The sequence below is a fragment of the Meleagris gallopavo genome, chromosome 23 (genome assembly GCF_000146605.3).
Source record: "Meleagris gallopavo isolate NT-WF06-2002-E0010 breed Aviagen turkey brand Nicholas breeding stock chromosome 23, Turkey_5.1, whole genome shotgun sequence".
NCBI lineage: Eukaryota > Metazoa > Chordata > Aves > Galliformes > Phasianidae > Meleagris > Meleagris gallopavo.
In genome coordinates this window covers 3489665-3511143 of record NC_015033.2, presented here as the reverse complement: position 1 = coordinate 3511143, position 21479 = coordinate 3489665, and the positions used below count along the sequence as shown (strand labels likewise).

At 37.1% G+C, this 21479-nt stretch overlaps 1 protein-coding gene across 1 annotated transcript; it reads left to right on the top strand.

The window, feature by feature from the left end:
* The first annotated feature begins 1192 nt into the window (after nt 1-1192).
* Nucleotides 1193-20767, top strand: LOC100538756 (protein kinase C zeta type). The gene is made up of 13 exons (XM_019622517.2): nt 1193-1348; nt 2478-2559; nt 3445-3497; nt 5173-5361; nt 6917-7014; nt 7525-7611; nt 8018-8153; nt 8493-8580; nt 9159-9278; nt 9849-9928; nt 10499-10588; nt 18785-18900; nt 20262-20767. The coding sequence occupies exons 1-13, from the start codon at nt 1346-1348 to the stop codon at nt 20347-20349; spliced, it is 1230 nt and encodes a 409-aa protein (XP_019478062.1). The 5' UTR covers nt 1193-1345; the 3' UTR covers nt 20350-20767.
* Nucleotides 20768-21479: the final 712 nt, after the last annotated feature.

The following is a 21479-nucleotide window of genomic DNA, read 5'->3' as shown; positions in this document are numbered from 1 at the left end:
TTTTTTTGCTGCTTGCCTGCATCTAACCAAACTAAATGAGATTTTCTTGTATGCTGTTTCCAAGCTGTAGGACATTTTATTTAGCCTTCGATATTACTGCTGCCAAACCCATACAGGGGTACTGAGAGTTGTCTGGTGGAGCAGGATTTTTGAAAGAAGCGGCTACAGATGTCCAAGGCTTACTGCCCTGGCACTTTCTCTTGTTTGTTTTCCCCTGGACAGTGTAGCTTGGATTTCTCCCAGTCAGGGAGTAGCTACATAGCTAAATGGAATGTAATTAAACTTTGTTTTCTACAGCTATTAAGATATGAGAGGCGATACAGAGAACAGTTTCTTTTCAAAAATCATCCAGTCTCTGATCATTATATACTGGAAAGGATTCGTAGTAGTTTAATGCTTTTGGGCAGGGCACCATGTATGATTCATTAGTCTGAGGATCTGAATAACCACACTAACTGCAGTTTGCTGGGAGGAACAGACTTGTACTGTTCTGTGGCTTTGGGACAGTTGCAGAGTTCTAAGCCTGAAATGGGGAATGAGTGCAGGGCTGCCTGAGCAGGATGATGGGCAGCGTTGTTACCCACTACAGTAATCACAGGAGAGAGTCTGCAGATAGTGAATAGTAAGCAAGTCACCATTTGGCAACCTCTGCCCTGTATGTAGGGAGATAACTGAAGGAAGGTCACTTCTTGGCTTAAAAGGATCTATTTGCAGTTTGGGTAAAGTGTATAAAATGACCACAGCGCACATACAGTGGAAAAACTACTTAAAGAGGTGCCTTGTTAAAGTCAGCAGCAGAATGTCTGACTTACTACTTTGTCCTCATTTTGATTTAATTTATTCAGATGCCATTTCCAGACATGAAGAAAAAAGGCCGTATATTTCAGGTATTAAATAATGCAACACGCAGAGGTTTTAAATCAGACTTGATAGATAAGATTTTTAATTATGTTTTCCAGGGTTTCTACCTATGTTCTACCTCAGAAGTATATAAATGCAGATGTAGGACAGTCTTCATATTTTGATTTGTGGAGTCCTGTAACATTTTTTGCCTGTTACGATACTTTTTTACACATGTGGCACAAATTCTGTTACACATCTGTTAGGAAGTGAATAGGGGTGGGACCTTGTGGGGTGAGCTCTTTCTGCTAGCTAACTACCAGCCTACAGGAGGGAATTGATAATGGGAATTGATAATGTGCGTTCTGCCTTTTAGAGAGCATACTGTGGCCAGTGCAGTGAAAGGATATGGGGTCTCAGCAGGCAAGGCTACAAGTGTATCAACTGCAAATTGTTGGTCCATAAACGTTGTCACATACTTGTTCCACTGACCTGCAAAAGGCATATGGTGAGTTTGTGTTTAAGTTTGTATTCTGTCTAAAACTAGTATGTCTTACTGTGCCCTGTTCTGCTAATTCTAGTTGTGCATCCGAAGTGATTAAACACTGTGTGTGGCTGTAGATTCATAACATTTGGTGTTAATTGATTTTCAGTTTCCAAAATGCCCACAGAGGATAAGCCTTTAGATTGTGAGCAGTAAAGTGAGAGAAGAAAACTTGAGATGTGATGAAGTGTGTGAGCAAGCTTGTTCTTTTTTTTTTTACTTTTCCTGTAGACAGTATTTCATTTTACAGATAGATAAAGAGATGTCACTGACAGTCTTAGCATTTGTTTTCTAAAGCCTATGGGAATGTTTTAAGAACTAAGACACTCGCTTAGATCTTGTTTGCACCTCTGTGCTGGGTTTTGCCATCTGTTTCTCCAAGACTTTTTGCTTTTCTAGTGGCATCCCTACTATCTTCCCCAGGTTTTAGATGTTAATCTGTGTCCCTAAGCTTTAGCCCTTCCATATTCTCATCAGAGATTTTAACCAGTGCTTTACTTGTTTTTTTGCATCGTTCTTTTTGCTAACTAGAAGCTTAAACCATTATTTTTTTTCCTCGCTGGTGTTAGATACAACTTACCTTGACATTATTGGATTATTTGCAGTTTATTTGTACGTGTTCCTGTACGTACTGGAGTCATCCTATGTGGTTCATGAGTTGTGGATGAGACCAGTGTCCAAACATAATGTAATAGTACTTGGTATTGTGATATTTATCAAGTCATTTGATACCTTTGTATAATGAGTAAAGGAATATGCCACTGCTCTAAAGTGAGTGCACAGTATCATTTGGACATGTGTTTAGTTTGTTGCAGTTCCACATAAAACACTCAGAAGACTTAAGAAGAATTAGTTTGAACTTTGCAATACAGTATACTAATTTCACATTTGGGAGATGATTAGGCATCTGTTGTAGTTAAAAAGAACAATTGCAGTGTGTTAATATTCTGAAATATTTTCTGGAAATCCAGTTTTTTTTTCTTGAAGTTACAAATGTAGGGTTCTTGTTGCAGTTACATGGGAAGACACTGTGGCCTAAGAGGGTCTGTGTGAGCTGATGTTGTTTTTCTGTGTGATTTGTCTGTCTTCAAAGGATTCGGTCATGCCTTCCCAGGAACCTCAGTTAGGTGATAAAAATGATGAAGTTGACCTCCCTTCAGAAGAAAATGATGGAAGTGAGTATTCTTCTGTCAAGATGGAATTCCTGTTCTTCCTCATTTGTAGATTTTTCAGGTCACAATACTGCAACTATACTGTGAACATCTTTGTTGCTTTAAAATCTTTTGTTCATTGGTAACTTTGCTTCCTCTGATATTCCTCACAGGGTGAAATCTTTAACGTTGGTATTAGAGGTTGCAATTGTCTTTTCTGTGTTCATTACTGAAGAGTTAAGTAAGCTCTCTAGGTAACGTTCTCTTCATACTTGCAAGTGTGGTGTGGTAGAGTGGATCTATGGACCAGAGTAGTCGAAACACACAGCCCACTTTCCAGTTTGTCTGTTTTATCAAAAGATTACTTGGGGCTGATGAGCTCTAGTTTTGTCCCATTAACTTTGCTCATTAGAAAGTTGATTGCAATAAGTTTCCTTTAAGCATGTCATCTGATTCAGATTTATCCTCGACTCATAAGTTTTGAAACCATTCCATAATATGAATTTAAGTGTGGATCTGCTGGCAACAACAGATCTGATCTACAGTGTTAAGGTAAGGGCACCTCTGAGACTTTCTGAAGGCTTCCTAAATTGCGTGGAATTTGGGATTATTCCTTCTAGATCAATACTTCTGTGGTTTAACCTGTTCTGGGTCTGGGGCTCATTTATCCTACCTGATGTTCACTGGTGAGTTCCTGGCTGTCTCAGAGCTGGTTATTTCTGCAGTGCCCTTGGTTAGGAACTACTGTCAAGACTGGAAGAATAGAGTAGAAAAACATGATCGACTGTCCCACAGTATTTATAGCAAACTGCTAACCCTTAAATACTGAATTATCTTACCATTTATCACTTTTTGAATTATTCCTAGTAAGGCCTTAATCACACTACTTCTGTTTGACATATTTTCCAGTTCCTTACATTCCCTCAAACCGGAAGCATGACAGCATTAAAGATGACTCTGAGGTATGTTGTAAAATTACTGTTGTGATTCAGTTCTACATGTTCTTAATCATACACCTTTTACGAAATAGCTAATTATATTTCAGCTGTTTTTTCTGCTACTACTTAAGTAAGAGGTCTGAATTTTCTTTCTGAAAATGATTTTTAAAGCATTTTGTTGGATTTTTCTGATTTCTTCTATAAACAGCTCTTGTCATCTGAGTCATGATGCGAGAGAGATGCTTTATTCCCTGCATTCGCGCTGAAACAATACTGTTTTAGCAGATTGTTTGGCTGTATAGGTTCTTACAGCATGTGGTGGCTTTGACATTGTTGTCTGCCCTCTCTAATGGATGTACACCCCTTCTCACCCTAGGGCTACCTCTGCAGGCTAACATTAAGAGAGTTGGTTCAATCTGGTAGTACATTACCTATCTAGCTCTCTGGATAACTAATAATTTACAGAGAGCTCCTGTGGAAATACAAGTAAAGTACCATGTACTTAAGTTATTTTTTTCAGCTTTTGTAGAGGTTCTGACACAATCTCTTCATACTGTTATTCCCTTAAAGGAGTTGAATTCTAAAGGATTTCAAGAAGCTGCTTTTAAAAATGCTTCTGGCATATCTGAATTAAATGCATTTTACAGAACTGTAGCAGCTGATTTGTTATCCTGCTTCCAAACAAACCTGTACCTTCTTTCCTCTACTTCCACTACAATACTTGTCACTACTATTAATTTACACTTGAGTTGTTCTTGCTCTTGGGTAAGTGACTGCCTTATTTTCCATCATGTGCCTTTAGAATTTGTCTCAAATTCAGAGATGCCAAGACGTGAGTTGTTGTTGTTGTCTGCAGTTTCTGCTATGGTAGTGCTCAGGTATACACTGTTTTAATTTAAATTTTGATGGATGCTCTTCTGAATTACAATGATCTGACTTCCCAGTCTTGCTTTTGAGCTTTACTAAAATAATTTAAGGTGTCCTGCAAAGAGGATGTGGTATTCTGGTAGCTTTGTTGAATAGAGTCTTTAAGCTCACAGCAATCTCTTCTAATAGCAGTCAATCCTAGATCAAGATTCTTTATATAAATACTTGGTTCAGCAGAACACTGATCTGTCTGCAAGTACTGTAGCATGAGGTCAGATAAAAATAGGCAATAGAAGTATGTCAGAGCATTGTGTATCCTGGTGAAATTTGGAAAGTCAAAGTGTATTGTGTATGCGAATCTTCAACTACTTAATCTGTAGTGTTATATCACATAATTCCAGCAGATAGTAAAGATCAAGTTTATCTTTTAGAATTTAAAAACAGCGTTCTTTGTGGCAGGATATTTTCTGCCAATTCTCACATTTCAGAATATAAAAGATGGTCTTTGCTCAGTGTGAAGTATAATCCAACATAGCCTAAAGTTTAAGAATGACTAAAATGTCACTTCTAAAAGAATGCCTTCTGTTTTCCAGTAGGGAGTACTTATGTGATTCACTGAACAACTAGAGCAAGAACTAGAGAACAAAACAAACACCAACAAAATATTTCTAAATAAGTCACTATCAGCCATTCAGATCTGTGTGACAGTGACAACAGCTTGTAAACTCAGTGAGCTCTGTCCAGTGATTAAAGACCTTTTGGCTGTGATGGATGCTAGAAAGAGAAGATACTTTCATAACAGTTAACTACTTGTTTTCTTTCTTTTATGCAGGATATCAAACCAGTCATTGATGGAATGGATGGAATTAAGATTTCTCAGGGGCTTGGGCTACAGGACTTCGATTTAATCAGAGTTATTGGACGTGGAAGCTATGCCAAAGTTCTTTTAGTTCGGTTAAAAAAGAATGATCAAATCTATGCGATGAAAGTAGTGAAAAAAGAATTGGTCCATGATGATGAGGTAAGCCTGTGTTAACTGCATTCCACTGCATGTTTTAGAAATGTAGTGCTGTTTGACAAACATCATTCAAATTAGAAGGCAGCAGAAATCTTAGAAAACAGTTCTGTCGTAGGAGTTTTACAAGCTTTTGAAGTCATCTGTCACTAACTGTCTGCTTAAAGTGTAGCATCAAGATTAAATTTGAAATGTCTCTCATTTAAACAAAACTCTTAAATTTGGTAGAATGCATGTGAAGAATGTTCAAACAAGTGTGCTAATCTGTACACTTATGTTCACTTAAAAGAAGACAGAATGGATAAAGCGAATCCCAGCAAAGAAGGGAGGTTTGAACCACCTGCAGTGCCACAGAGCTGGAACGTGCCATGTTAAGGAGTGGGGGATGGGTTCACAGCCCACAGCCCTGCTCAGACAGTGCTCTGAGAGACCTTGCAGAACAATGCCATACGTTGTCAGGCTGCCAGCTTCAGTGGCACACTGCAGTGTGACATGCTTGTGCAGGAGTGGCAGCACATATGAAGAGGTGTATGGGCTGTAATACCAGAAGATATGGGAAGAATATGAATTTTTCTAGGCTCGATCCTGTTAATGTTAGCTTACTAATGTAGTACCAGTGTATTATTTGTATGTACAAATATGATGAGCTTAGTTTGGGTTCTCTTAGAGGAGAAATCATTTGTTAAAACAAGAAATGAATGTGTTTTTTCAAAATTGAATTTAGCGTTCATATTTAGCCCACATTTCCCATTCTGAAATGTAACATCTTGAGGAGCATTTAAACACAAACCTTTCAGATCTGGTTTTGTTGGTAATTGTTCTTGATTCCTTTGAGACTTCAGTTCCTCAGCCAGACGGGTTGTCCTGGGATTGAAGTCTTTGTTTCCCTTTGTACAGTTCTTCACCAGTTGTTCTTGACAGGAAGGCCTGAATTCTCAGCATCTGTCTCGGTTGTCTCCAAATTGGCTGGAGAGCTGGAAGTATCTGTTAGAAATAGAGAATTCTTACTACTTGCATTCCTTGTTTGTTGGCATGGTGCTGAATGTTCATAGTGTGATCTGTGTCATGTCTTGGATCTACTGCTAGAACCAGTTGTCCAGAACATTTTAATTTCTTATGGTTATAAGAAAAATGATGAAATGTTTTATTGTGGATCTGAACTTTGGTACTTTGGTACAAATACTTCACTTGAATCAGTCACATGTTGTTTCATTCTTATATTGTATTGCAGTGTGTAGTCAGAACTTCTGTTGACATATTAAAGGCAGTCTGTGATACCACTGAGGGTGATTTTGGTTGGACAAACTCATTACATTTTGGTAACTGCATTGAGTTAATTTCAAGTATCAGATGAGCAAGTGAAGCTCAGTTATTTAAACCCACTGAATAATTGAGCTGAATTGTTTTCTATTTTCCTCCGGTTTTAGTTATTTAGCTTTTCTTAAGGACATGTGTAAGAACACTATATACAAGGGAGGTTAGATGTAAACAATTTATTTTCTGGGAATGTTCATGGTGGTTATCTGGTAGAAGTTCTGATTGTTCAATTATTCTATTTCAGGATATTGATTGGGTACAGACAGAGAAACACGTGTTTGAACAGGCATCCAGCAACCCATTCCTAGTTGGTTTACATTCCTGCTTTCAAACAACGAGTCGGTAAGAAAGATCTGAAATTTTGTTTTGAAAACAGAAAGCTTCTTGTAAAGGAGGTATAACCACTGCCATGGCAGTCAGAAAACTTTGGAAGGGTTCCATTGCTTCACCAAAGCCAGTTCAGAGGGCGTAACTTAATGCAGTGTGGAGCAAAATGCAGGGATTTCCTGTCCATAATATTAATCAAACACTGCTGCCTTTTGTACTGTTTATGGTAGTACTACAGCTTTCACAGCAAATAGTGGACAATTGAATGAAATATCCTCTTCCTGTTTAGTCTGGCTTCTTCATTTTTATTTGCTTTCAAATAAAGGATGTGCTCCTGCCTAGTATGGGTCAAATAAGGATTCTTTTGGCTTCTTTCCTAATCTTAAGTAGTTGCGGTAACCATAAGAAATATGCAAGTCAGATTGAAGAGTGGAAGTGAAAATGGCTCAAATTGGAAGAATAGCAGTAGTTTTCTTCCTACTGAGAATTTGCTTGGAAGCCATTAATTCTATTATATACTTTCAGATTATTTCTTGTCATAGAGTATGTAAATGGAGGAGACCTTATGTTTCATATGCAACGGCAAAGAAAACTTCCTGAAGAACATGCAAGGTATTTTACTAATCCAGCTGTTGTGGTTTTCCTTCTGTTATTTCATGTTGTATGAGATTCTTTAGGAAGTTTATAAGAGAATATGAATAGCCAAGAGGAAACAGAAGGTTATTTTCAAAGATTAGAGTGTTGTGCTATGGTAAGAAATGTTAACTTTTTTAAAAGATGTGATTTTTGATTGGCAAACTATTTCTGTGTATTTGTATTTACTGCTTCATGTTCAGTTAACATTTCTTTGATATGTTGATAGATAATTAATAGAATTTAAAATTACATTTGCCATTTTTAAAGGAATGGTTTTACAGGATGAGTTCAATACCTTTGTGAACAAATGTAGCTTCCTTTCAGTATCCTGTTCAGAGACAAACTGGTTTTGTACAGTCTTTAAGATTTTTCTCTTTTTCAGGTTTTATGCTGCTGAAATTTGTATTGCTCTGAACTTCCTACATGAAAGAGGCATAATCTACAGAGATTTAAAACTAGACAATGTTCTTTTAGATGCAGAGGGTCATATCAAATTAACAGATTATGGCATGTGCAAGGTAAAATTTTCTAAGCTTTCTTTTCTCTTTTCTTTGTCACTCAGTAGTGTATTTCTTTGGTTAAGCTTTTAAGTCCAACACTGTACTAGTGATACCAAGGGAAAACTGACAGAAGTTACCCTTTGCTTAACACCAGTGTCACAGAATTGGTTGTGGAAGAGCAACTTAATGCTGCAAAGTAACTGAAGCATAAGACCAGATTTGTAACTTCTTCCTTTGTGTTTTTTATGCTGATCACTTTGCGGGAGAGAAGTTGACCTTGACTGAGTTCATTTCTAATGTTCAGTTTTCTACCTCCAAATTAGTAAACTTCTAATTTTTTAAACTGCCTGTATGTAGGAAGGATTGGGTCCTGGTGACACTACGAGCACTTTCTGTGGAACACCAAATTACATTGCACCAGAAATCCTAAGGGGAGAAGAATATGGTAAGCTGAGACTGAACAATTTGGTGTTATAACTGAGCACAAATCCAAGTTAGAGTCATGGAGTCATTGTTCAAATACTGTTGTTACTGGATTTCCTCATTTTTGTGCCATTATATATTGAGAAAATTTAAATGCATGTTATACAGTATAAGTTTGCACTAGAAAAACAACCTTTTAAGTTCAGAAGTCATTCATTTTGGCTAGCTTTAAATCCTACTTTCCCTGAACAATGCAGTGTCACTGTATCAAAATCAATCCCCAACCCTTGTTATACTTGACATCCCAACTGCTATTGTTCCCCAGGCAAAGTTATGGAATGCTGTGACAAAGTTCATTGTTTATGCAGAAGTCAAAACTATAATCTTAACCAGTGTTGTTGTTATAAACTGATCTGATCAGTAGGTTGGGTTATGTATAGACACGTACAAAATCTATACGGGTTGCTTTTGTGGTCCAAATTCCTGTCAAGTTTCATCCATTGATACTGGTCATATAGAACCAGACCATTACTCCTCACATTATGAGAGAACTCTGAAATTTGAAGAGCAGCTTAAAATCTACTGTGTAAATATTGACAGGGTTCAGCGTGGACTGGTGGGCTCTTGGTGTATTGATGTTTGAAATGATGGCAGGAAGGTCTCCATTTGATATCATTACTGACAATCCAGACATGAACACTGAAGATTACCTCTTCCAAGGTACAGTTCTGTGTCCTATGATTTCTCTTGGGGGAGAAATAATGAAAATTAACAGTTGCAGGAGGACACTTAGAATTACTTTATCTCTTCCTTTTCTCATCTCACAGCTGCTAACAGGTCTACAGTATATGAAGTATTTTTAAGCTTTCATCCTAGGTATTTATTTTATTGTGATGAAATAGCCTGGAATTAGGAACCTTTCTACAGATGATAAAAGCATGTCAAAGAACAGAAGTGAAGCCAAATAAATTGTATGGAATTATGAATTATTATTTAAAAACAGACTTTACATATGCTAAGGACACAAAATGTTTTATTTCCTGTTCTTGTACAAATAAAAAGATCATGTAGCTAACACTTTTTTCTGAAATCTTGAAGTTTTGCTGCAGTAGTTTGTATTACTGTAACTCCTTATGTTCAAAAATTTGTTAATTTCAAAATTAACCATATGTAACCATTTTTCAAATGGTAACATATCTGAACAATATAATGTTTGTATTGAAATAATGGTCAATGTAACAAAACAAAACAAAAAAAACAACAATATTACTGTTTTTAAACCTGTAACAGTTATCCTTGAGAAGCCCATCCGGATTCCAAGGTTTCTTTCTGTCAAGGCCTCCCATGTGTTAAAAGGATTTTTAAACAAGGTAAATTACATTCTCTTATTTTTAGCATCTAATATCTGGAAGTCAGCTTCCTGTTGAAAGGAATACGGTTAAGAAGTTAATCTGCTTACTATTAAGAAAATCTATAAAACCTTGGCATCCTGTATGATTTAAAAAAGACCAACCAAACCACCACCACACAACTTGTTAGTTCTGAAGAACTCCCATATCAGACTTGTTTTAAAAGCCTGGCCTTGGTTAGAAGCTGTTATAGACATTTATAAACTCTTATCTGTAATACTTAATGTTCATTGAATGAAGTTCATTGAAATCCATAGAACCATTATCATTCAAATTGGGGGGGGGAGGGGGGAAAGGATATGAATTATATATTAAGTCTAATTATTATTGCCAGAAGTTGTAAAATACTTAGTTAAATAGAGCTTTTATATGAACTCAGAAGAGAATGAAGATGCTTTGGTAGCCATAGCATGTGCATGTTAACAGGTGTTTGTGTAGTAGTGGAGAATGCTGGTGATACAGATGGGGTTGTGACAAAAATGGGCTGTAACTGACTCAGTATGTAACAGTGTGTTTCTGTGTTTCTTGCAGGACCCCAAGGAAAGGCTTGGTTGTCAGCCACAAACAGGATTTTCTGATATCAAGTCTCACACGTTTTTCCGCAGCATAGACTGGGATCTGGTAAAAATAATTACTTCTGTTTGTGCCTTCAAAAGGAACTTCTTGTTAGTTTCTTGTTAATTTATCCAGTGTAGATGCAAGGTGCCTGCAGTTGTCATTTTACACGGTCCTAACAGAGAAAGGCAGCGTGTCTTAGCAAGCAGTGCTTAATTTCCCTGGTTAGAAACATTTCCACCTCAAAGGGAGGGCAGGTTGGCATTGAACTGAATGAACAAGAGCAGGTAAAGTGCCACAGAATCAGTTAATACACAGCCATGGGAGGTGAGATGCTTCACATGCACAAAGCATTTGTAGTCTACTTGTAATACATTATTTAAAAAAAAACAAGTTATGTACTTTTTAAAATGAGTAGGATTATTCAAGTAGGTAAGAGTGAAGTCATGTTTATGGCAGAGAAGGGTTGCATCTTTTTTCTTTAAAAAAAAAGTGGTGTGAAAGTTTTGTAGCTACTTGAAATGATTCTCTGATTATTTCTTCTTGTTTTTCTCTATACCTGGTGTTATAATGGAAATGTTTAGCTTAGGATGGAGCAGACAACATGCATGTCTGTAGGTTTGGATGCATATTTATTAAAGCTAGTTCTATAAAAGCTTCTGTTACTCAGTAACTGTCTCTGCTTTGCAGAAAATCACCATAGGAACTGCATTGTTGCATTTATTGACACAGCCAAAAAGAAGTCAGGAACTCTTCCTTACCAGCATTACATTTTTAATAATTTAGTTGAACTTTGAGAATATTGAGAATATATGCATGTATTGTTTTCATGGTCCTGGGAAGTCTCCACAAAATATAGAAACAGGCAAGCAGCAGTGCCTGTAATAATGTGAAAGAGGTCCAGACAAGAACCGTGTGACTGTTGCTTCCAGGCCTGCTGTTCAGGCATTCAGAGAAGACATTCACTACATTAGGAGCCAGTGTTTTAAAATACCTGCCGTTCCCAGAGTGATTTGTACCATAATTACAAGGATGTCTACTTCTGTCACAGACATGGCTCGTTTTGTGTTCTCCTTTTACCTACGTGCTGTGTTCCATTATGTTAGCTACCCAGTGGTAGCTGTAATGCAGCTTGACTGCAGTTTGTGTTAGAATATAAATGCCATGCACTGCAGGGTTTCTGTTTTGCAGAGTTTTTCTGACAGGTGCAGAAGACTCTTGGATCTGTTGTCTTTATCTGTATAAATACTTCTTAATTGGAACTATTACTTCTTGATCATCACATATGCTGAGTTTACTTGAGTTTTGGTTTTCTACCTACTTTTTGGTCGAAAGCCTTGGTATTAAATATCTAATTAAAAACACTAATAAAAAATTGGGGTGGATTTCTGTACAATTTTGCAAGATAATTAGGACAGCACTGCTCAGGAGGGATCTAAGATGTCAGGAAAAAAACTAAGCTATGCTTCTAGTATTGGAAAATGTGTTTAGGATAACATGCAAAACCTCTGTAAGCATTGTTTTCAGTCTTGGTCATCTGAGTTGTGTGTGGTGTGGTTAAGAACATATTAGATTACTCTGTATGCAGGATGGTTTAACAGCATTCAGGGAGAACGAACACAACCTTTCTAATTTTTCAGCACAAAGTACCTATTTTTACAGTGTTTATCCATTACATATTGAAAAAGTGCTACAAAGCCATGGCTTCTGCTAGCTGTGTGCAGAAGCAGTTATGGTTACATTTTGGACAGCAGTATCAGCTCATCATTTACGTTGTCTTGTTAGATTATGGTGATGGTAGCTTGGCTGGCTTTTTTGTTTTGTGTATTTTAACAAAATAAATTTTAGGGTTATAGTGTTGGGGTTGATGTTACTGAAAACTAGAACACATTTAGTCTGTTGCTCTGACTTGAAGGTTAAGGGCTACTTCAAGTCATTTATTCTGTTCAAGTGCTGCAGTTCATCTGGTGTGTTTCCCTTCCTACTAAATACAGCCAATAGCTTTTCCATACTTGTTTGCTTATACTTCTTAATTGCAAGTTTTACCTGTTAGCTGTAGATTTCTAGTCGAGCATTCATCAGAGTCTCTAGAGACGTGAATCTTAACTGCATTGTAGTTCAGATGTTTTCATTTGATTGGTGGTGTATCAGGAGCACTAAGTAGTCTAGATTAATCTCCTGTAATTGCACACAAATGCTGTTCCTCAGGAAGAGAAGTAAATACACTGTCCTGACTCTTTCTTCTATTGCAACATTCTGCATCTGTGTAGGAGTTTTTCCAGTCTTGACTACATGTACCAAGTTAGAACAGAAAGCTTAAATGGCTGAATTATTTTTGGATCTCTATTTTTAAATGTGGAGCACTAACTATATTGGTGTTCACTGCTTAACTTGTAATAAGTTATACTTAAGTATTTTGACATTTCTCTCAAATGGCATTTAGAATCATTGAATTTGTAGGCTGCTTATGTTAATAATTATGGAAAAGGTTACAAAAATAGGAATGCATTTCTGGTCTCAGTATAATTCACGTCAGTGTGGCTTCTTGTTGTTTGTGTTGCTTCAAAACATCCAAAAACCTTCAATTTCTCCTTGTGAAACTGACCTATAAAATACATTGTAATAAGATTCTGGGAGCCAACACACTCTGCATAAACTTCTGTTTTACATGGGAGAAGCCCATGTTTGCATTTTGAATTATTTTAAAGTGGCAGTAATTAGTATATGATCTGCAAGGCAAAGAGAAGCCTAAAGTCAAATAGTTGTGAGAGGATTTTCTGGGAGCTGTGAAACTTTACTTAATTTCAGAATACAGTGACATAATACATTCCAGCTCTCAAGTCCATGTTACTGTTTTTGGTATGCAGGCAGCACAGAGGCCTCCTTATGTGCAGTTTCAGTTGATAACATATGGACATCATGGGTGTAATAACTAGTGAGAAACCTCTTCAAAAGAATGCTACTGAAACGAGTCATAGAACGGATAGAATCATAGAATGCTATTTAATATAGAATACAACTCCTTAAGACTGAACAAGACCTGTAAGAGAACCTACAGGCCTTGGTGTAGAAAATAAGAATGTTTCCCTTCCCTCGGTGTTTTTCAACCATCCATCCAGATGTGTGAAGAGGCTGGAGCCAGGGAGAAAGCTGGGTGTATCACGGAGTATTATTGCTATGAAAACAAAATTTAGTTTTTCAATCTTCATACAGAAATATATATTAAAACAATCTTATTGCTTTGTCACGTAATGCTGTTGTCACTGAGGATATTGCATGAAAACAAACTGTGCTTTTCCATTTTCCATTAGTGTTGTTAGTTGTGTTCCAGGGGGAGCTTTGAATGTTGATTTTGTATCTGATATTTCTCTAGAGGAACGGTGACCTCCAGTGGCCAGCAAGGCTTAACCCAAAGTGTATGTACCACGTAGGCCATAACAGATCAGAATAATGATCAAGTCTGGTAGCCTGTCTCTATCAAAGCCATTACCAGAAGCTTCAGAGGAAGGTAAAAATGGTTCCAACTGCTCATAGCCTCATAAATAACTTCCTTCTAATTCATGTGTTGGTCACTTCTATGCCCTGTAGAAACACAGAGCATATAGATGTGTAGCTCAGTTAGTGGTTAGGAAGTTACCTGTAACATAACGCTTTTTACCACAGCTTTTAAGTACTAACTTCTGTGGTGATCAATTACTTTCCCCTGTTCTATTAAGGAATTTGAGTATATTTTCTTTAATTTAAAGAAAAACTACCTCCACAGTGCAGAGAAGGCAGGAATAATTCATTTAGCCAGAACTTAACTCTGAAACAACTAGAAATTTATTCTTTGATCAGCTGCATGCCTGTTAGCATTCTACCAACAAGAAAATTTTCAGTGGTAATTTAATAATGGATCATAATATAAGCTAAATTCTTACCCTGCCACTGAGCATCTTGTCCCCAGTTCTGCTCCATCTCAATTACAAGGGGATCCGTGGAGAGGGTTTTGTACCTCTCATTTGATACAGCTGAGGTTGTTCTTGTGTATTTTTTCCAAAGCATATAACTGGAATGCTGGTCCTGTTTCAAGCTCTGTAATTTCTGCTTAGATGACCCATTAAAGAAACCCAGGGTGAGTGATGAACATGGTGTGTTAGTACTGGAAGTCTGCATTTATTTACCCTTTGTTCTTCCAATTAAAATATAATCCAGTAATGTTAAATGGGAAAACCACTGTGAAGTGTATCATACATGGAAAATCTCTACTGTTATAAGGCTATTTCAGACAACTCTGAAAGCACAGACAATATAGCTATAAAACTGTACTCTGAAAGTAGTAATGCCAGCAAATGTTGTAAGTACCTACAGAGGATGTTAAGATAGACATGTGCCAACACTGAAGAATAGCATTATCACAATTTATTTTGCATTCTTACCCTGGAATCCTTTCTGACACTTCCTTCTGCAGGCAAGTAATGACTTCAGTCCATTTCTAGATGCCAGTTCTGTGATGTGTACACAGCCTCTTGAATTAAAGGAGCTTTGAACAAAAGCAGCGTGCCAATTAAGCAAACATTTTGTAGAATTGCCATCTTAGATGATCATAAATAGAAGAAAACAGATAACCATATCTTATCGGTGATGTTTAACAGTTCTGGTTATAGCTAACTTGTAAATTGGCAGTTTAGGGGCAAATGAATAATTTCAGTTTTCTTAATGCTCAGTAATGTCTCTGAAATGTTGCTGTAAGAATTGTTTTTACAAAATAGATGAAATTTACTGGCATCCATAAATCATCAGCGATGGATGGAGGAGCTCGTTTCATGATGTGCTTCACTCAGCACACTGAACTGTCACTTTCATCACTTGCTATGCCTGGCTTTGTCATTAGCACACTGCTTATCCTTTTGAAGTTGGGTTTCTAATGAAACAACACTTTCTCTGTGGTTAACAAATGCCACAGTGTGATTGTAAAATCAAATCCGAGCGTGGGACCTGATGGCAGTATTATTGTTTTTTAATAGGAGAGTTGGGAGATTCAAGTGAATATTTAGAAGCAATAAAAAATCAAAATTGTAGGGAGGAAGGTGAGTTCTTCCAAGTAGCCGTACTGTTTCTCTCGGTATCCAACATATTGATGTTGCAACTGTTCCTGCTCCTCTGATTTCCCAAGGCTTGATGATTGTATCTGGGAATATTTCACTGTTTTGACAATAAATGTGTAAACAATTGTTTTGAAGGTTTTAGCCATCTACGTTGGCTGCAGTTAAACCTTTGAATGACTCATCGAAATCGTCTGACCTGATTTTTCACACTTACAGCCCAATAGGAATGGAAAGCTTCATATATACTTCCTCCTCTTACTGCATCGATGCTTGTTTTCCTGTTTGTTGTGTATTAACTTGTCATTGCATGTGATTTGGGAACTAAGCTTTCAGTGGTACTTTCTGACTGTTTCATATTGAGCTACAAAAGAATGATTATATGTTGTGAAAGAGAAGTTGACCAAACTTCTGCAGAGTTCTATAGGTTAAAGCTAATCTCAATGTCGTCAAATCAGATAAAACTTACACTTGACAATTGTAATGTACCTCCTTCAAGTGCTTATGTTACAGGAATGGCATTTTTAATGTAATTTTGGAGATGATGGGTTTATGTGCTATAGTTCTTACTTGCTAGTTAGGACCCTGATAAGCATCTGAACGTATACTGCATTCTGTGCTTCATGTGAAAAAGAGCATCATGGCAGATGAGACCAGGTTAGTCCTGGTGAAAGAGAAGAGGGGAAATGTGTGTTTCTGTTCTGTCTCTCAGGAGCAGTTTCCCAGACAGTTTAGCAGTTAATTACCTCTGTTTCCTGGCTAGATGAGCTGAGGTGAACACAGATCGTGGGGGAGAGGTGGAGGGAGGGCTGGGTATGAAGACCTCTGGCAAAGCTGTGGTTGGTGATGTATGGGGTTTGGAAAGGCCAGAACTTGAGAGTTGCTTTTTCCCGAGGCACTGATCTGGATGGGTCTCTGAAATCATTGCAGTAGCTTCCTTAAAGACAGACCTAACAGCACTGTAATGTAAAGTAACCTTTAGAATGTAGGAAAACTTCATCAGATGTTTGTATTAATGTGAGCTAATTTGTATGATATTTCTGTACTTGGTGCATTTGATAATTAAGCTCATCAGTTCTCATCATGCTGAATCTGCCTATGAAGATTTTTGCTATCTCTGTTGTTAATAGATAGAATCACGTACTTAGAATGAAAGGCACTCTTCATTTTTTTGTTTACTTATTAACATTTCTAATTAGTGAGGCGTTAGAAATATGTAGATGTTTCACATTTTAAAAAACGTTACACTTTTTCATGCATCATTTTTCTCTAGCATAAATGCTTTCTTTGTTACCTTTGCATTGCACCCCTAAATTATGTGTTTGTTTCAGTTTAAGTCAAAGCTTCAGCATATCAACAACTGTAGGCATTAGAATCTGGTTGGTTGCCTTCCCATGAAATGTGTGTTTGCAGGGCAGACCTGAAATAACATCACACGACATTAATGATGTCACCTCCTTGAAATGCCATGGATGCATAGAACAGCGTGTTGGAAACATTCACCGCTCTGGCTGTGTGTGCACAATGCGCTTCAGTTCACATCATGTTCTGATGGTTTAAGTTCTTGCCTTTGGTGTTAAGTGGTGGTGTTTACCTCACTGATTTTCCAGAATGTAATGCGTTGGAATAGCTTGTTTGCTCCTGTGGAGGAATTGAGCAGTAGCACTGACTTGGCTGCTGCTTGGGCTGTGCCTTATGTAGGAATTAGACTGTTTGTGCGTGGTAGAGCTGGGAAGAGGGGCAGCAAATGCTGTCTTGGTTACAGCATTTTGTGTTTAAGTGTGAATGGAAACCTACTGAATTGTTTTTTCCTTTCCTCTCTCTTACGAAGCACTTTCTTTTTGTTGCTGTAGTTAATTTAGACTGTACTGTCAGATACCAAGTCATGATGAATTCTGTTCACAAATATTTGATATATAGTAACTTAACCATGCAAGAAGTATACAAATCCACTAGAACTGTTTGTAGACAATCCTACGAAAACTTGATTTATTAAAACTTAGGATGCTTCTTACTCTACAGTGCTTCAACTGGGAGACTTTCTACGTTACTTCCATTGTGGTAGTGTTATTTTGTATTTGAGGCAATATGTGATGCAGTTGGCAAGGCATTCTCACAGCGTCTCACTGTGGTTGGTGATCAGCTCACAAAGCAGGCTAGATATGTGTGGGCATCCACTTGCTTTTGGAAGTCAAAACACCCATCCATAATTTACCCCTTGGAACAAGCTAAACATGGGGGAATTCCTGTTTTTTAACTGCTGTGGATAAAGATTTCAACACATCACAATCTGTCTGCAGCTCCTGTGTCACTCAGAGCTGTGATAAGAGCAATCTTACAACTCTGGATGATAGCAGGGATTTGCCTTAATAAATAAACTATAGTTTCTGTTGAGCACACTACTGCTGCAGCAAATGAGAAAAGGTTCTTAATGATTAGAGCAGCATTATTTGAATCAAAAGTGTTTTCTTACATGTTTTGGCAGTCCTTGGTATGGCAGATAAATAGTGGCTTTGTGATCTCACAGCAGGAAGCATTGTATGTAAATAAACTTAAAGTTGCATTTTAATTGCAAAATAAATTTCTAGGTTGCTTTAGCTATTGTGATAGCTCTTGCTTTTAACGACTAGCCATTGATGGGGATGTTAGTAAATGCTGCTTACAGTTTTGTTCTGTGCTGGAACTGACATTAACCAGTAAGTCTGGATATCTTGATGCAAATGCCTTTGCAAGAGGCAGCTTTAGAGACGTTCATAGGAGGGGGAAAACGTGAGAGATTCTGGGGAGGCTTCTTGGCTTGAATGGAAAGCTTCTGGAATGTGTTGTCAATTTTAAATCTTGAACCAGATTTACAGAGCAACAGATTTTTTTCTTAATTTATATGGTGAGAGACTTGAGAAACAGCTTTTCTATAATTAAAGTTTGAAGATAACTGGAGAAATAATCAGAAATTATCCTTTTGCTGCATTTTAAATATAATCCAGAAGCATGTACAATTTAGTGTCAGTCTATTAGAAAAAATTTACTAGCATGTTTGTACCTTCCACCAATATTAAAACGTATAACTATAGTTACTTATTTCTGTATGTACTCTCAAGCCAATTTATGTTATATTGAGGGAATTTACAACTTACTGAATATCTCTAACTTTTTCTTCTCCCATTGTATTTTTTCCTAGCTGGAAAAGAAGCAAACAACCCCTCCATTTCAGCCTCAGATCACAGATGATTATGGTTTGGACAACTTTGATACGCAGTTCACCAGTGAACCTGTGCAGCTAACCCCAGATGATGAGTAAGTTTTCTTTTTCCCTGAATACAGTTTTACATTAAATTTAATCTTAAATTGTAAAAAGTTGTTTTCTCATAGTGATCTTTAAATATGTACTTAGCTTTAGTACGTAGTCAATGTCTTCAAATATTCTACAACTTACCTTACTTTCTATGTATTAGAAAATTGCTCATAATCTCCTAAGTTGGTCAGAACACCTCATTAATTTATTGTTGAGCACGCGCTTGCTCAACATCAAAATTTAGTTCTAACCCAGACAGTTTGAATCTTAGATTGTCCAAACTCTACTAAAGTAACTGTACACAGTTTGGGCTATTTACAGAAGTGCTAAAAGTTCAAGTCAGAAGCTTGAGTGATGGCTGGAAGGACAAGGGGAAGCTCTGTGCAATAGGGGGGAAAACATCAGAAGAAACGTTCTTGTAGCTGTCACTTGTGTGTGAAGCATTTAGTGCATGGTGCTGTTTTGTCACAAGTACAGTGAAGCTATTTGCTGCTCATCTGGCATTTTGGTGCAGAACAAAAGTGAATCAGGAAACGTTGAGCTTTCCCAAAAATGTAAGACAGATAATACTGAAATTGCAGTGCAGCAAGAATTTTTTCAGGTGAGCTTTACTGTGAGAGAGCAGGAAAACTTTGCTTCTACTTCATACACTTGCTTTTTATTTTCAGTATTTTTAATTTCCTCTGCTTGCTTTTTCCTTATTAGGCTAGATGCCCTGTGCTGTAGACTATGCTGCATTTGTTTTCCAATCATTTGCAGCCTGCTGCCTTGTTCACGTTTGAAGAAAACCAATTTGTTGTGTTCCAGGGTTGTAAATGAATTCCGCAGAGCTGTTTAATGAAAGTGTGCCCAGATCAATCTGTGGCTCTTTTTGGGTGCCTAATAAAGCTGATTCTGAAGTACTGTTTGGAACTGGGCATTTAGTAATGGATTTACTATTTCTAATTTATCAGATACTGCCTGAAGTGCTGCATACAGTTGTGTGCCATCTGTGCAAGAAGCTGTTGTGTATCATAACTATTAGCAGCAGGCACATTTCAGCCTTACATGCTTCTGTGTGCTTCCCTTCTTCCTTGCTGCTACACAACAAAGCTGAATTCTTCTGAAAGACAACAGCATTTCAGAGCCTCTTTGTATTATAAAGTGCCTGCTATAATCCTAGGTTGGCCCCATGAGTGGGATGAGCCATGAGTATGAAATATACGTTCAGAGGTGTCCCAGTCTTTTGTCCCATTTGTTGATGCTTCTGTATGTCTGTATGACACAGCTTTCTGTAGGGTATTCTGCTGTTACCTGGGGAACATAGACATAGCAACAACACTACCTGCAACAAGTAAAATTAAATTTGTTTTTTGTTTTTCAGAGATATAATAAAACGAATAGACCAGTCAGAATTTGAAGGATTTGAATACATTAATCCATTGTTGCTGTCAACGGAAGAAACAGTATGAAGGAAAGGCATCTTTGCTGTGGACAATGTGAATGACCTTAAATTTATACTTAACTACAGTATATGCATGCAAGGCTGGGGAACTGTAAGATTCTGGATGGAGACCAATGATTTAAAAAAAAAAAATAATTGCTGCTGAAAATCAAAGAAGAGAATAATGATTCTGGTGGGTCTTACCACCACTAAGTTATTCTTAAATTCTGGGCACTGACACAACTGGCTTCATTAATGAAGGAATTTGCATTTTGTGCCTATTTCATGAAGGATTGAAACACTCATTGCATCTCTGGGAAAGGAGTTTCTGAACAAGTTTGAGAACTGCACACTTTCTACAAACATTTGATGCAATGAGTTCCAGTTGAAGAATATTAGTGTAACATCCTGAAGAATAAAATATATTACGGTGGTGTTGAAGCTTATTTTTGATGCCTTTTTTCACAAGTGGTACCTGTCTAAACGTCTCAGATGTATTTAAAAGGAGTTGTGTTTTATTAGCAATCAAAACATAAGTTTGGGTACAAGATTTAAGTGCCTAAATGGATAAACTGCATTGAAGAGTTGTTACATATTTGGAGCGTTCTTAAACCTGGTAAGTTCTGCTTGTTAATATTCAAGTAATCATTTACATATAAACATGGTTCACAGCTGCAACCTAATGTTCACTTGTTTCTTTGTAGAATTTGACATGTGGAGTGACTCAGCAATATTAATTCCAAATTAAATTTTACAGTATCAATTTCAAAATCTGTTGTTTTAAATTCCAAATTTACCAAAATGTATCAATTGAAGAAAACTAAATTTGCACAGGAAGGATTTCTGGACATACTGAAGCAGTGCCTACACCTACAGTGATATTGTGTATCAGATTTTTGGAAAGTATTCTCATCAACAGTACAAATACTCAGAAACGGAGAGGAAGCATTAATAATGAAGCATAGCCTTAAAGTTGAAATAGTGAATCTAGAATTACCATAATAGTCAACTTTCCTGATAAAGCACACCTCCTGCTTATGATAAACTGTCTGCTTACGATTACTCAGTGTATATTAATAAACTAATCATTCTACATAAAAGAATGGGATGTTTTGGTAAAAATGGTTTGCATCCAAGTAGTAACTTTTTTTTTTTTAA

Excerpts from the sequence above, each read along its gene's own strand:
- LOC100538756 (XM_019622517.2), top strand. Across the intron at positions 7,015-7,524 it reads TGCTTTCAAACAACGAGTCG|ATTATTTCTTGTCATAGAGT; the intron begins GTAAGAAAGATC and ends ATATACTTTCAG. Across the intron at positions 8,581-9,158 it reads CCTAAGGGGAGAAGAATATG|GGTTCAGCGTGGACTGGTGG; the intron begins GTAAGCTGAGAC and ends AAATATTGACAG.